The 16318-nt window shown below is 42.6% G+C and overlaps 1 protein-coding gene across 4 annotated transcripts in view; it reads left to right on the forward strand.

The window, feature by feature from the left end:
* The window catches only part of SLC41A1 (solute carrier family 41 member 1), a 49854-nt gene that overhangs the window by 18155 nt on the left and 15381 nt on the right, over window positions 1-16318 (forward strand). For all 4 annotated transcript variants that reach the window (XM_061632130.1, XM_061632131.1, XM_061632132.1 and 1 more), the window contains 5 exons: window positions 12073-12144; window positions 12839-12983; window positions 13063-13209; window positions 14276-14423; window positions 15307-15386. In XM_061632130.1, coding sequence (XP_061488114.1) covers window positions 12073-12144; window positions 12839-12983; window positions 13063-13209; window positions 14276-14423; window positions 15307-15386 — 592 coding nt within the window. The remainder of the gene's footprint in view (window positions 1-12072; window positions 12145-12838; window positions 12984-13062; window positions 13210-14275; window positions 14424-15306; window positions 15387-16318) is intronic.

The following is a 16318-nucleotide window of genomic DNA, read 5'->3' on the forward strand; positions in this document are numbered from 1 at the left end:
GCACTAGTGATAACATCGCCCTTACAAGAAAGAATTTCTTTTGAGCATAATACAGCTTTCTCATTGATTGTATGAGTGTGAATTCAAGTAAAACAATCTTTAGCTCTCCATTCAGATTTCTGAAACGTACTGCAACAGTTGCAAAACTTGTGCTCTAGACAGAGCATCTCTAGGTCTTGTAATGTAAGAACAGAAGTGAACAGCATGCCAGGCTTTTGAAGAAGTACAGCCAACAGAAACAGTGGCATTCCCTCCCTTCTGAAACACAGCTAGCACCTACTCCTTTTAACCTTTCGACAGCAGCCGAAGACCTGGTTATTTGTCCAGGCTTTGGGTAAAGTTGAGTACTAGTGTTGATGTTTTTTTTTAGTTCGTGTTATAACTTATTTGCCTTGTGTTTAGTCATTGTATTATGTATTTGAAGCTGTTTTAATTATCATCTGCTCTGAAATGGCACTTGTAATGAAGAGTGGATAAGAGGTTTTACATAAATAAGCAAATATATCCTCTTCCAACTGTATGAATTGGGGGACTTTCACATGGCAGTTTATTGTGGACACCATGCTGCTCATCTATGCAGGTTTGGTGCAGCATCCACATGTCATCCTCATCAAAATGCCATCCTGTATTTTCCCATTTAATCCCGATGTACAGTTTCCATGAACAATCAATAATTTAAAAACGGCACGGAAATGGTAAATTCAGAGTAAATTGGGAGGAATATGGGATGGCATTTTGATACGGCCAATGTTGTATAGATGTGAAAAATTTGCATGCATAAACAGTAATTCTACAATAAATTGCCTTGCGGGAAGCACCCTTGAACTTAGAGTGATTCAAACACAACTTCTTTGTCTTTCTGATTGATTTCAAAATCCATCGATACTAAATAACGCTATCTTGACCTCTTCTGAGGTCTGATGAGCGAGTGATTGATATTTCTGTGACTTGCTGGACATCCCTCCTCATGGATGTTACAGCAGCAATTATTTCAGTACAAAAAGGAGCGACTGCCTATGCCTTAAAATCTTTTGTATATCTGTTTTATAAGGATACACCCAAAGCATAAACATCCTGCTCCTGGTGTTTATGATGCAAAGGAACACAAAACTATTTTGATTTGCAAATAAATGTTGCCAGAAACTAACTCTCTAAGAACAGATTCCAGGGCAAGAATCCACAGGGCTGGGCATGTGTTTTGGTGTGTGGATTGAATCTGTTTTGTTATATTTGGATACCATTTTGTCTTGAAAATTCCTTTGGTTGAACAAGGGTGCTTAAAATACAGATTAAGCAGTAATGTAAGCACTAGTGTAATGTGAATTGGAAGACTGGTGGGATCCTTTCAGGGGAGAACTGTTGAGGAGAAAAATATATTTCTGCAGCCGAAAATGAGGTTATGGAAAAGCAGCCATTGTACAGGGACATGCACAGAACTGGCAAGAGGTAAACATTCTTTCCCTATGTTACCTGCTTATTCCCACAACAGTTCCCCACTGTCAGCAAAGATGAGGGTGAGGACTGTACATCTGCCAAGCTAGTCTAGTTTGGCTCTTAGACAGAAGAACTGACTGAAGCCTCAGAGCCTAAAATCACAGGGATTCTGCAGTATAGCATGTCTTCGAATCGATATGCCATTTAGGGACTAAGTTGTAGCCAAACCCATGTAATATAGAGAGAAATACCAAAGAGCTGTAAGCGGTTGGGGCAATGCTATGTCAGCATTACTAACTGTTTTTGCCACTGTGTCTACTGGCTATCAGGGCACTTAAACGTTGATGCACGATTTGCTTTAGCTACAGTCCATATGTATATTTTTTGTCACTTGAAATGGTTAGACTGCATGCTGACATTCCATTCTGATATTCCTAATGATTCCTAGCTTTTACTTGGCACTTCTCCATTCAGTGCTTCACTAAAGGAGGCAAGTTTATTGTTCCACTGCACTGAAAGGGCAAAATGAGGCAAAGTCATACTTTGTCCAGAGTTGGAATGGATCCCATATCTTGGTGTAGGCACACTGTCAATTCATCAGTGGGATGTGTTCCTCTCCCCACACCCCAAAAAATGTGAACGGGACAAACGGGTATTTCAGACTAGTCACGCTGCAGAATGTGGACTCCTTGAAACACTGCTAGATGCATTCCGATGCTTCATTGCGCAAGCTCAGTATTCTGCAGGCTGCTTGCGCAGTGGGACTAGTTTGGAAAGGTTGCCATTTGCTTGATCTCCTTTCCAGCACTAGAACTCCTGCCAACATTGAGGCAGACAGCACTACCATGAGGTGAGAGAGCTTACCCTGGCAGTGTCCTGCCCTGCCTGTGTGGAAGAGGCATGAGTCCACTGGGCCATGAGCTATGCCAGGCAGCTCATGCAAACAACTCCTCTGTTGGCTTTTCCTAACAGATGTCTTGGATGCATTGTTTCCAGCCAGCACTAATCACTACCTCTCGATCTAATGGGTGGTGGGACAAACTCCCTTTCCATCCCATAGGCATCTGGTTGGCCACTGTGAGAACAGGATGCTGGACTCGATGGGCTCCTGGACTCAGTGGGCTGCTGGATAGATCTAGCAGGCTCTTCTTAAGTCCTTATGTTTTTTTCTGCACTGCTGTAAGGAACAGTGTAGAAACCAATGGCTGCCATTTCTTCTTTATCTATTTATAAATATATTTGTATACCACTATTTCATCTAAAAACATCAAAGTGATTTACAACAAGTTTTTAAAAAACCCATACAGTAAAAACCATTAAAAATGCAATAAAAACAAAGGTCAACTTTGAAGTCAACTTCTATGAGATACCTACGTACCTGTTCTTTTTGTTCTTTCTGTGTATTGTATAAGTGGCTTTAAGGCTTGTCCACTGAACCTTGCAGTCCATAAAACCTTGGGCCTCATTGCATGTCACTGGTGTTGCTTGAAGCGGCATCATGGTGTTCAAAGAATTAAAGGATCACCGTTTCTATGGAGAGGAGGCTTACCCCTAGCCTGTTACCTTGTCTGAGACACGTAATAATTGTAAAAAAGCTTCCATTGGTGTCAGTGGGATTTTTTTTTTTACTACTGCAGTTTGCCACAAAGGTGACCCCACTGTCTATTGATGCTAATACCAACTTCTGTAGTAGTTTTCTTCAGGGTCAAGGTGAAGAACAGAAGGAATAGATAGGGAGACAGAGTCATGCTATACGTTAAAAATATATATCCCTGCACAGAAATACATGAGGACAAGCTTGGTAGCTCCACCAAGCGTATCTGGATTAAAATAAATGGGGCAAAGAATAAAAGGAACATGATGGTTGGAGTCTACTACCAACCACACAATCAAGGAGAAGATGAGGATGAAATTTTTGAAAAGCAAATTGCCAGTGTTTCGTGGAGGCATGATGTAGTAGTAGTGAGGGACTTCAATTATCTCTATCCGTTGGGAGACATTCTGCCAAACGCTGTCCCTCCAAGAAATTCCAGACTTGTGTGGGAGATAACTTTTTCCTACAGAAAGCGGAGGAAGCAACTAGAGGATCAGCTATCTTTGACTTGATTCTAACCAATAGAGATGACTTGGTGGATGAAGTGGCAGTTATAGGAACTCTGGGGGAAAGTGACTATGCTATACAGTAGGCCCCTGCTTTTCAGCATTCCGCTAATAAGGCGCCAGTGGGGCAATCAGCTGTATCGTGGGGAGCTTCAGGGGCCAAGTGCTGTCAGCTGGAATGCAGCGGCTGGAGCTTCCCACGCTACAGCTGATCGCGTGCTACAGCTCATCAGCTGTAGCACGGGGAGCTCCAGCCACCATGCTCCAGATGACAGCGATCAGCTGTAGCGCACAATCAGCTGTACTGTACAGCTGATTGCACTAGAGCAGCAGCAGGCTTTGGGCTTGTCCCACTTTCCGGCGGGGGTCTGGAACATAACCTGCCGCATAAATGGGGCCCTACTGTACTTGAGTTCTCGATTTTAAAGGAAGCAAAAGCTGAGAGTAGCCATACGGATACCCTGGACCTCAGGAAAGCCAATTTTAATAAACTCAGAACAATAGTAAGGTTCAGTGGCAAGCAACCCTAATGAGAAAAGGAGTCCGAGATGGGTGGGAGTTTCTAAACAAGGAAATTCTAAAGGCACAATGGCAAACAATTCCATCAAGGATAAAAGGGGGAAAACAGGAGAAGCCAATGTGGTTTCACAGAAAGCTTAGAGATGACCTGAAAACAAAAAAGGACACATACAGGAAGTAGAAGGAAGGCCAGACCACAATGGAAGAGTACAGACAAGTACCACAGAATTGTAGGGATGGCTTCAGGAAGGCTAAAGCTGAGAATGAGCCAAGGTTAGCGAGGGATGCTAAAAGGAACAAAAAAGCTTTCTTCAGGTACATCCATAGTAAAACACAGAAAAGAAATGGTGGGACAGCTACTCAGCAAGGATGGCAAAATGATAACAGATAACAAAGAAAAGGCAGAAGTGCTCAATTCCTACTTTGTCTCAGCCTTCTCCCAAAAGAGGTTCTATGATCCTCCTGGGAAATGTGAAGTTGAAGGGGCAGGATTGTAGCTTGAAATTGATAGACAAATAGTCAAGGAATATCTAATCACTTTGAACTAGTCCAAATCTGCAGGGCCCAATGAATTGCATCCTAGAGTATTGAAGGAACTGGCTGAAGAACTCTTGGAACCACTGTCTATTATCTTTGGGAAATTGTGGAGGATGGGTGAAGTGCCGGATGACTAGAGGAGGGCTAAAGTTGTCCCTGTCATCACAAAGGGCAAAAAGGAGGAACTGGGGAACTACAGACCAGTGAGCCTAACATCAATTATTGGGGAAATTCTGGAGTAGATTATAAAGCAGTCAATCTGTAAGCACCTTGTAAACAATGCAGTGATTACCAGAAGCCTCCAAGGATTTATCAAGAATATCTCATTCTTTGATCGGGTAACCTCCCTGGTAGACTATGGGAATGCTGTGGACATATATGTCGACTTCAGCAAAGCTTTTGATAAAGTGCCTCATGATATTCTGATTAGCAAGCTAGCTAAATGTGGGCTGGATGGAACAACTATCAGGTGGTTCCACAGTTGGCTACAGAATCGTACTCGGAGTGCTTTTCAGTGGTTCCCTCTCAAACTGAGGAGGCAATGAGTGGAGTACCGAAGGGCTTGGTCCTGGGCCCAGTGCTCTTCAATATTTTTATTAATGACTTGGATGAGGAGGTGCAGGGAATACTTATCAAATTTGCAGATGATACAAAATTGGGAGGGATAGCTAATATCCTGGAAGACAGAAATGAAATTCAAAAGGACCTTGATAGGCTGAAGCATTGGGCTGAAAACAACAGAATGAAATTTAACAGGGATAAGTGCAAAGTTCTACACCTAGGAAAAAGAAACCAAATGCACAGTTATAATGTGGGGGATTCTTGGCTCAGCAATACTACATGTGAGAAAGATCTTGGGATTGTTGTTGACCATAGGCTAAATATGAGTGAACAGTGAGATGTGGTTGCAAAAAAGGCAAATGCTATTTTAGGCTGCATTAACAGAAGTATAATTTCTAAATCGCGTGATGTATTGCTTTGGCACTGGTTAGGCCGTATCTTGAGTACTGTATCCAGTTTTGGACACTACACTTTAAGAAGGATGCAGACAAACTGGAACAGGTTCCGAGGAGGGCAACAAGGATGATCAGGGGTCTAGAAACCAAGCCCTATGAGAAGAGACTGAAAGAAATGGGCATGTTTAGCCTTGAGAAGAAAAGACTGAGGGGAGATATGATAGCACTCTTCAAATACTTGAAAGGCTGCCACACAGAGGAGGGCCCAGAGTGCAGGACACGGAATAATGGCCTCAAGTTGCAGCAAGTCAGGTTTCCACTGAATATCAGGAAAAACCTACTAACTGTTAGAGCGGAATGACAGTTGAAGCAATTCCACCACTAGAGGCATTCACGAGGCAGCTGGACAGCCACCTGTCGGATACGCTTCAGTTTGGATTCCTGCATTAAGCAGGGGGTTGAACTTGATGGTCTTGTAGGCCCACCTCTAAGATTCTGTGAGAGATAGAAGGAATAAACCTCTCCTTCCCCATGCAGTGTGATCCTGATTAGCATTGGAAAACCTGTGTTAGTTTTTCATTCAAAACAAAAAAACACTGTCATTGCTTCAAGCAGTAGAATTAAAGTAACAAATAGTTAGGCCCTTATCCGTTTCCCAGTGATGGAGAGAACTGCCCTACAGGTGGGGCGATAATAGAGATGACATAAGGTTTTGCTCTCAGTGAATAGTGCTTTCCAAGAGCAGTGAGTTTTTCAGTAAATCTATTTTTACTGGCAAGAGATGGATTGATTCCATAAAGGAAGCCACAGACCTGAACTTACAAGATCTGAACAGGGTGGTTCATGACAGATGCTGTTGGAGGTCACTGATTCATAGGGTCGCCATAAGTCGTAGTCGACTTGAATGCACATAACAACAACAACAATTTTTACTGGTGCCTTGGAGCATCTCCTTAGTATTTCTGATTTGAAGTGATGCTGTGTAGTCTATGATCCGGTAAGATTGAAGGTAGTCCAGTGACTTGTGGACCATTCCAGACATGTGAGGATGTGTGTGGGGACAAGGTAATTTTTCTGAAAGTACCTTTCCCAGGATAATATAGGGAATATTTCCTGGAAAGTGATGAGCCTGCTGTCTCCATGCTGTTGCTATCTTCTGCAATCCCCCTTCCCTCCTTGAAGTATCTTACTTGGCTCTAAAAGAGCTATCTTCCACAAATGGGAGTTTTGTCCTATGTTTTGCCCATCTCCCATAAATGCTCCTGCCGTAGAACTCTTTCTATCATGACCTTGACTTTAGTAATGTTCCCTTTCTGTAAATAGTTCTTGCTCTGAGCTGTGCTTCTTAGGACTTGAGTCACAGTTCTACCGCTTAAGCCTCAACTACATTCCAGCAGAGCTTAGTGGCATAGGCAGCAAGAAAGGCTTGGCAAAGAATGAGACTCCCTCTTGCTGGGCAGAAAGTTTTTGACTATTTCCCACCCTCCTTTTGATGCTCTGGCAAGCCCTTGCATGTAGAGAGCAGGGTTGCTTAAAGTACCTGGGTCTAGCAGTGTGGTCTGCATAACCTCAGGGTATGCAGAAAGCAGAGTCTTGGGGGGGGGCTCCTGTACACACCCCAAATGCTGCCAGAAGATAACATAGTGTATTTAACTACAGGGAATATTGACATAATGTGTTCTGTAGCTTAGTATGTAGGATAACCACGAATGCTGATTCACTAGATGGGTAAAGCTTGCTGTAAGTGTTGAGCCCTAATCTTTCTTCCTCCTGCTCAGGATTGTTGCTAGTCCTAATTTACAGTCCTAGAGCATGGAAGCTCTCCAGCTTACCTTCAAGGAGTTCTGGGTATAGGCTTCTTACCTGAAGGTCAAAGGTTAGGTGAGTGCAGTCTTCATTAAGTGCAGGATGAACCAGTACAGTGGGGGCCCTTAGCTTTGTGGTGGCCCAGGATAGTTCCCCCCCCCCAGGCTCTCTGAGCACTGATCTGAAATCACAAGTACAGAAATTAGTTTGCTTTGGGCATGAAGCCTTAATCTGCTTTTTTGTACATGGCTTTCAAAGAGCAACAAATTGTCAGGTGAGCAATGCTCTCACTTGGGAAGACATTTATATATGCTGCGTTGTAGCTTTTTCAGCCACCATAGCAACGAGTTGAGGCACCTTGTATGGACCATCTTTAACTTTCTTATGTCAATAATGGATGTAACAGGTTGTTTTCCTTCCCCAGGCATTTATCTGTTAAGATATGTGGGTATATATGAAGATGGAAAATAATAGCTCATGCAGATCACTCTAGTATCAGTATCCTTCAGGGTATGCAAAGTTGGGGTGGAGAAATTACAGGAGCACTGAGATTAATTTAGATTAGCTGAGCTTTCCTTGGTTCCTGAACATTGTCAGACCCTGGATGTATGGTGAAAGGTGCATTCTCTCCCACACTTTTCTCTGCCCTTTACTCTTCAAAGACTGCTTTTCTTAATTCTGCCAGACAGCATCCCCGTTCAGGTGCTCAAACAGTTTGTGAAGGTATAATGGGGGCCTGTTAGCTGGGGCCTGTTGGTAAGATGCTAAGTGATTATGCAACTTTCATGTTGCGCATGCCAAAGTTCCAGGCTGAATCCCTGACATCACTGCCAAGTAAGAAGGGCTGGGAAAGATCCTGGGGAGCTGTTGTTCATTAATACTGGGCAAGGAGGACAGTCTATTCAACCCTTATAATAGCTAAAATGGGATTATAAGATTTAGGACTGTTCTGGAAAATCTCATGTCTTTTTAACCTTAGCTGTGTGTGAGTATATAAAATCACTTACATATGCTGTCCTGGGCTCCTTTTTGGAGGAAAGGTGAGATATAAATTTAATAATAAAAATAAAATAAATACATGCCAAAATAGCATGTAATGGTGAATTACAGAAAACTAACTAGGACAGACACAATTAGTTCACCTGGCAGACCAGAGGAGGAAATCATAGAGCAAGAACCTATGGGAGAGACTCTAAACAATATAAGCTTGTGAAAAATTAAGGGTTGTTCTCAATTTTTTTAATGCTGAACAATCCTCCCGAGGGCAAAGCAGTTCCATGTAAGAAAAATCATGAAGCTACTAAATTGGTTATATATGACAATGTCATGTTCATTTTTCCCCCTACATACAGGGTCAACTTCGTTTTTGAGATAGAAAATGCAAATAATATTCCCACCATGCAGTAGGACTTCCAAGTGATTCTGCCAAGAATCAGATCTACTATATTACCTTTAATGATGCCCCACCTGAGGCAGCCACCTTGCCTTGTGTTACTTCAGTTGAGGAACCTGTGGCCCTCCAAATGTTGTTGGACTCCAACTTCCATCACAATGACCATTGGCCATGCTGGCTAGGGCTGATGGCAATTGTAGTCTAACAACATTTGGAGGGTCACATGTACCCCATTTCTGCTGTATGTTAACAATTAAGGCCACATCTGGCTGCATGGTTGGCTATGACTTCCCAGCATATGTGCATGCTGTGTATAATGAAACACCTGTGAAATCATTGCATATTCCAATCAACATCTGGATGTTGCTTTCCCCACACTGAAAATCTGACATACGAAGAAGCCTGATGATATCTATTGAGAAGAAGAGCTGGTGTCTGCACAGAGTGGCTCTCACTTTACAAACCGTTTCCTTAGTAAAATTGTATTGAGTGGGATGGGATGCAAACTTGTTGCTCCTTTCTAAAGCAAGGTTGCAGGACAGAGCTTGAGGTAGAAACCAGCTGTGCCAACAAGCCTGACTTCAGTACTTTGTTGTCTGTTTGTTAAAGATTAGCTTTGTGCCCTTGTAGGCTGCAGTTAAGTATACATGTGTTGAAACCACATGGACTCCTTTCTTAAGAAAAGGCAGCCAAGGGAGGCCCACCTGCAGTGGGAAGAATTCAGGAGGGGCTTCTTAAAGAAGGTATTCTGCGGGCTTGGTTATTAGGCTTGCTGGGTGGGAAGGAAGCTTAGTGCAGTTTAACATTAGCTGTGCATTAAGACTCCCAAAATAGCTTCTTTTGCCATTTAAGAATTGTTTCCCTTTGTCCTGTACAGGGAATTAAAAGTTTGTGTTTGCCTACAGCCAGGTTATGTTGATCCCCCTGACCTAATTGCAGGAGAACGCCTCTGAGCCAAATTCACATAGAACTAACAGTTTTATAACTACATGAGCTCATTGACTTGTGTCCCATTCTTGTCAAATGTAGGACTGCTTTAAGCCTCTGATGTTTGCTGGGCATTCCATTGCTGATGGAAGTTTTTCTTTCTACATGTGCTGGTGAAGTGGGACTTGAAGGAAAAATAAAACCAAGAGCCAGTCAGCGTAATGTATGGACAAATGTAGGGTGTGAATGAGAGTTGTGGAAATGGCTGGCAATAATTTTCATGACAGAGGGGCATGTTTGACCAGCTGTCAATAGTAGGTAGTGCTGCTGGCTATATTCATAATTTCCTAGTTCACAATTTTTTACAGTAGGGCCCCGCTAATACGGCGGGTTAGGGACCAGGCCCTCGCCGTAAAGCAGGGCCCCATAGACTATAATGGGCGGCGTCGCGTGAAAATGACATCAAAATGGCGCACGATGGAAAAAAACGCCGTAAAAGCGGAACAAGCGCCGTAATGCGGGGCCTTTCCCTAACTGAAAACTGCAGCATGAACGAAGCGCTGTAAAGCGGAGCGTCGTAAAGCAGAACGCCGTAAAGTGGGTCCCTACTGTATTTATTTACTTATTTATTAGATTTATATCCCGGCGTTTCTCCCAGTGGGAGCCCAGCGCACAAACACATGTTTTCTCCATGCAAATAGTGTAGAAACATCTCGGATACAGATTTAATACAGTTTATTTTATGAACTACCCCTTTAAATTCTTCCCTTCCAGCATACCTTCCAAGTAGAGTGGTGTTATTCTGGATGAGTGGTGAGATTTCAGCTAGGGTAGTTTTATTCTTTCCCTGAAGTTACTTGTTGGGTATCTGCTAGCAGTGTTTCTTCCTTCAAACAGTTTTGAGTCCAATTAGCTTTAATGTTTTGCTCACTCACACCCAAGGTGGCCTCTTCAATCTTCAGGATCCCAAGATAACATAGAATTGCAAGGCTATCCTTAAACAACACCACGATAAGAAAGGGAACATATCCACAAACAGCACAGTGCTGCTCAGTCTTGGGGACAAAAATCAATGAAAAATTGTGTAATTACACCATGAAAAGTTGCATAATTTATCATACAGTAACTGTTAGCAAGCTCTTAAGACATTATTTATCTAAGGCTATCTGTGATTTCCATTCCATGTCTAGCTCTACTCTGTAAATTTGCATGCTTGGTACCAGAGTTAATGGCCTAATGGTATGGCATTTGGCTCCTTTTAAATATTTTGTGACTTCTCGAAAAGTATGTTCCTCATGTTCATGATGATAACTGATGAGGTTAGCAGTAAATAAAATGTCTTTCTGGGACAGAGCTTCAGTAGATGAGGGTGGAATCAAGGTTCTGTGTTTTGAACTACATGACATTTGCTGGTCTTTTGATTGTACCACTTTACCAGACAGAAGTCCATATTTTCCCTTTGCATCCTATACACCCAATTTTGCCAAAAGAAATTTTGGAAAATACTAACATTTCAGTTAGAAGAAAAGGCAACCACTTTTTTCCAAACAGTTTCTCTGGTACATTGTACCATTCACCCTGCCATGCATAACTCCATTAAAACACTGATCAGCTGGGGAAATTGACATCTGATACTTCTAATCTTGAATTGGATCTTTTCTCTGTACCAGAGTAGCACAGCTTATCTCTGGCTGTGAGACCAGGGCAACTATTTCAGTTGATCCACATCCCAAAATGTTGCATGATCCCAGTGTATTCGCTGGCACATTCTCTGTTTGCTTTTAATTTTCACTGGTGTCATTCTGACCTTCTGCCTCTGTCAGAACTTGACTCCCTTCCACAAATCAATATGACTAACCATATGCAAGCCAAATATGATGGGAAATAGTTCTGACAAGCAAGACTGACAAGCAAGACTAATGAATCTACAACTTTCCTGAGCACTGGAGTACCATAGGACATTGTTCTTTTGAGCTGTAAAGAAGTACCAAATATCTGTGGTTCCACATTGAAGTGGGCGACAAATACCTTCATGCTTTGCAGAAAAGGTAGTGAACTACTCACCAAGCAACTATGGTCTGTGATGCTGTTGCATCCCCAGGTTGGTCTAGCTATACAGAGGCTGCTACAGAATTAAATAGGATTCTTTTCTCTCTCTTCTGAAGCAAGTTCTGCAAGTTTTGAGACATGCAGAGGGGATGGTGGGGATGACACATGCCTGAAAGCACAAAACTAGACTTGTATTGGGCTATCTATCCACCTGCCAGGTCCCTACACATTAACCTCTGCAGTCTCAGTGTGCCACAAGTTAGGTGTAAGCATGCTTTAAAATCAGTTCAGGATGCATTGGTCCATCTGCTTGATGTTGAAATATATTGTTTAGTCTGTTTTTTCTTGCAGGCTAATATTGGACAAATGGATACTCCCAAAGAGCTCTGGAAGATGATAACAGGGAACATGGCTCTGATACAGGTGAATTCTGGGCAAGGTTATGATGCCTTCAAATGGGATACCTTTAAATATGGGACTGTCATTGCACAGTGGTAGAGCATGCAGAAGGCCCCAGTCCCTGATGACATATCCAGGTAGGGCTGGGAAAGATTCCTGCCTGAAACCCTAGAGAGCCACTGCCAGTCATTGTAAACAAAACTGAACTAGGCAGACCAATGGTCTGACTTGGTATAAGGCAGCTTCCCGTATTCCTCCCTCAACAGGGCGGGAAGAAAGCTTTCAAGGAGGCTAAAGTCCTGGCTGTCTTTTACTCTCCCATGTCTGAATGCATCAGCCCTCTGATCACCAGCTCTAAAGAATGCACAACATAGTGCCAGACACTCCTGTTGTAGGATCTATTTGCCGTATTTAGGATCTGTGTGCAAAAGCAATGTCCCTCCATGCTCCAACCTCAGCTCTTGCCATTTAGTAGAAGAAGATTCTTTCAAAGTGTGTGTCTGACCCAGCAAAAAGAAGTCTGGGTTTTCAGTAGAAAGCAACAGGGAAAGAGCTGGGTTGGCACCAGCAAGGTTACAGCATTGAGCAGGACACTCAGTAACCTGTGCCATCTATGGCTGCTGTTAAATGACAGTAGCTTCCTGAATGGTTCTACACAAATGGGATAGGGAGCTTTATGTTCTTTTTTTGCCATCTAATATCTGACTGTGTTTTCTAGGTTCAAGCAACAGTGGTTGGTTTTCTGGCCTCTATTGCTGCAGTGATATTTGGCTGGATCCCAGATGGACACTTCAGCATTGGCCATGCCATTCTCCTCTGTGCCAGTAGTGTGGCCACAGCCTTCATAGCATCCCTCGTGCTGGGTAAGAAACAAATATTATGAGATGTTTTGCCTGAATTACCTTGTCAGCAACACTAAAATTTCCTTTCTCTGTCCTCTAGGCATGATCATGATTGGTGTAATCATTGGCTCCAGAAAGATGGGCATCAACCCTGATAATGTGGCTACACCTATTGCTGCCAGTCTTGGTGACCTCATCACACTTGCTCTGCTCTCTGGAATCAGTTGGGGTCTCTACATAGAGCTAGGTAAGACTAAGGAGGTTGCATGGCTCTGTTCTTTATAAAGCATTGTGTTTATTCCCTATAAGATTCTCAAATCTGCTGTCATCAGTCTAGTACTTAAGGTGTATTTACAGGTATACAGACCTGTAGTGGTCTGCTGCAAATATAACGCTGGCTTGCACACTGGGAGCTAGTCTTGGATTCTGCTACCTCTACTTCAGATAAAATTCCCCTTCCACTTCTCCTGTTACAGTTTCAAGTTACATGTGCACTCATATTAACTGTGATTAATTCGAACCAGATTTCCCGGTAATCATGGTTTTGAAATTTTGGCTTTCAAGAGAAGCCATTGTGTGACACTGGTGCACATGTAACTTTCTAAATCGTGAGTGGTGCTGACAATGGAGTGAAGGCGGGAGGGAATGTTGCAGGCTCTCAAATCATGGTTTATTGGGGGGGCCATCGTCACATCTGCTCAAATGTCTGTAATTGAGGAGAAGGTCACTCTAGCTGCATACATGTGAAGTACCACTGCAAATATGTTCTTTATTGCAGAGTGCATGGGTTGCACTGGTATTATTCTCCATAACAGTATGGCCCAACCCTCTAAAATGAAGGTTATTGGATCCTCATAGGAAACTTATACTGGAGGACCACATTAGTCAGTAGTCCAAAGCTGCCATCTGCAGTTAAAGTGCAAGTCTAATTCTGCTATAACTGATTCTGGTCCTGCAACGATCTCAGACTACCATGCGGACTGAGAGGCAACCAACAGGGGCTGAAGAATCCTGCCCATGTGTACTTCAGGGAATGGTGGAACAGTGCATTTGAATTTCTGAAAGGAGAGATGTGCTGATGTGATCTTGGCATACTGTGTTCATTAGAATGGGTTGTTCTGTCAGCAGATAGCAAGGCTTTCCTTCTACCTTATGCAGAAGTTAAATATTAGTGGGGATAAAACAGGCTGCCTACTTCATTGAGGGAAACTGGGTTATGGTGGTGGTTTTGCCACTTATTGCTTCAGTGCAGCGGTCTGTCACCATGCAATGGCTGTTCTTTGACCTCTGGCTTCCTTTTTTTTTCCACTCAGAGGACAAAGCCTATGTAAATCCCCTGGTATGTGCTTTCTTTGTTGCACTGCTGCCACTTTGGATCATCATTGCCAAGAAGAATCCAGCAACCCGGGAAGTGTTGTACTCTGGCTGGGAACCGGTCATCATAGCCATGGCTATTAGCAGGTAGGAAGGCTGCAAGTGGCTTTTCTCAAGGAAGAATGCCTTGGCCTCAACATCTTAGCCATGTGGTCTATCTACTGTTTATAATGCAGATAAAATTGCAGGGGGAAAGTAAGCACTTCTATCTTAACTTTGATCTGATTGGGTAAACTATTTCAAAGCTGCAGTGTGTTAAGATGTTCTCTTGTCAGGGTCCAAGGACATGTCAGTGTGCCATTTGAAGCTCAGATCTATATCTCCATGATTGGCAAAAACAATCTCTACACTAATGTTCCTTGGCCAAATGCATCTAGAGCCCCTTTCCTTTAGCCAAAGGACAAGACAAGTGGTAGCTGTATCTTACTAAGAGCTGTTAGACTAAACTGCTAAGAAATAAAAGCTTCTTGTCCAAAATTACACATGAAACCAGTAGCAGAAGTGATTTTTTTTTTTAAAAAGGAATTCATGCTTTGTTATAATTCATGTACTGTATTCTGTCTTTAAGACTTCCCTTCAAACAATTTTCTTTCTGACATCACTCAAGAATTCATAGGTTCCACTTTTAGGGGATAAGATTGAGAGTGGCTTGTTTACCACATCATATATTCACATGAATCCAATTTTGCAACCAGTGAAATCCATCTTTTAAAGGCCTGCTTCTGGCTCTTTTCTTGCCTTCGCTAAAGAGAGACAGCAATCAATTGGACCTCAGTTAATTTGGAAGCATTTTATATGCTTCAAAGAAACATTGGAAGAAGGGTTTTTGTGAATTATGCTAGTTCACTCAGTGGTTTCATGTTATCAGTGAAAGCCAGAATTTTGATAAGTACTTATGATTATAGTAGTAACTATTTTGTTCAGATGGCTATTCTGCCCTCAACATTTTCTTCAATGTTTCTCCTTGCAGCATTGGAGGACTCATATTGGATAAAACAGTGTCGGACCCAAATTTTGCAGGGATGGCAGTCTTTACACCAGTTATAAATGGTGAGTTTCTCTTTGCTTGTGACAATCAACCTTGTGGTATATAAGAGTTAGGGAGCCCAAGTTACTATAATCTTAATCTTAAATCTGCTGTGTGTGAGAGAGATGAGGAGTAGGAGTTTTCAGTGAAGATGGTTCTTTTGCCAACATTGATTATTATACTCTGGAGGGAACAGCATATATTCTGGAGGGAACAGCAAAGACAGTTCCATTAAGAAAAAGCGATTTCTTTGAACTAGCACCTTGACAGCCACCAAAAATGGGACTGAGCTGGGACTGCACTATGTACCTACATACCACCTATAACTCCTGAAGTTGGGGTAGGCAGGATTCAGAACCCATAGGTATGAATATTTTGAGTAGTTTTCAACTACTGCATCCTATCACTGCAAGGATATCTGCTTGCACAATGGGACTTCCTCCCTGCTGTGTGAACCTTGCACTCTCCACAAGTCTGCTTCAGAGGGTGGGGGAGAACCCCTAGAACAGATTTGTGTTGACAGAATGAGAGAGTTAACGCTATGCTGAATTTCACCCTGTGCCTTAGAAAATGAGGGGATGGAGTGCAGAGGCTAGAAGGAAAGAAGTCAAGGTCAGCGAGCAGATGCCATCATCTCCTGACAGAACCATTGAGACTGAGAGTACTGTTGGGACAGCCCCTCCCCCATCTTCCTTGGGGCCACTTAAGACCCGTGTATCCTGAGAGAAGGCAGAAGTGAGGAAGTCCAGACCAGGAAGTTTGTACCCATCAGTCAGTCTGCAAAAACAATGTCCCTCCATGCTCCAACCTCAGCTCTTGCCATTTAGTAGTGTGTTGTTTTGGGTTAATTTTTATGAAGAAAAGTGACTAATAACTTTATTAAATAATATCAATTTTCCCTCACAGGACTACAGTTTGCAGAGTGTTTTAACAATCATTCCCTTTTCTTTGGGAA

This window comes from Rhineura floridana, chromosome 6 (genome assembly GCF_030035675.1).
Source record: "Rhineura floridana isolate rRhiFlo1 chromosome 6, rRhiFlo1.hap2, whole genome shotgun sequence".
Lineage (NCBI taxonomy): Eukaryota > Metazoa > Chordata > Lepidosauria > Squamata > Rhineuridae > Rhineura > Rhineura floridana.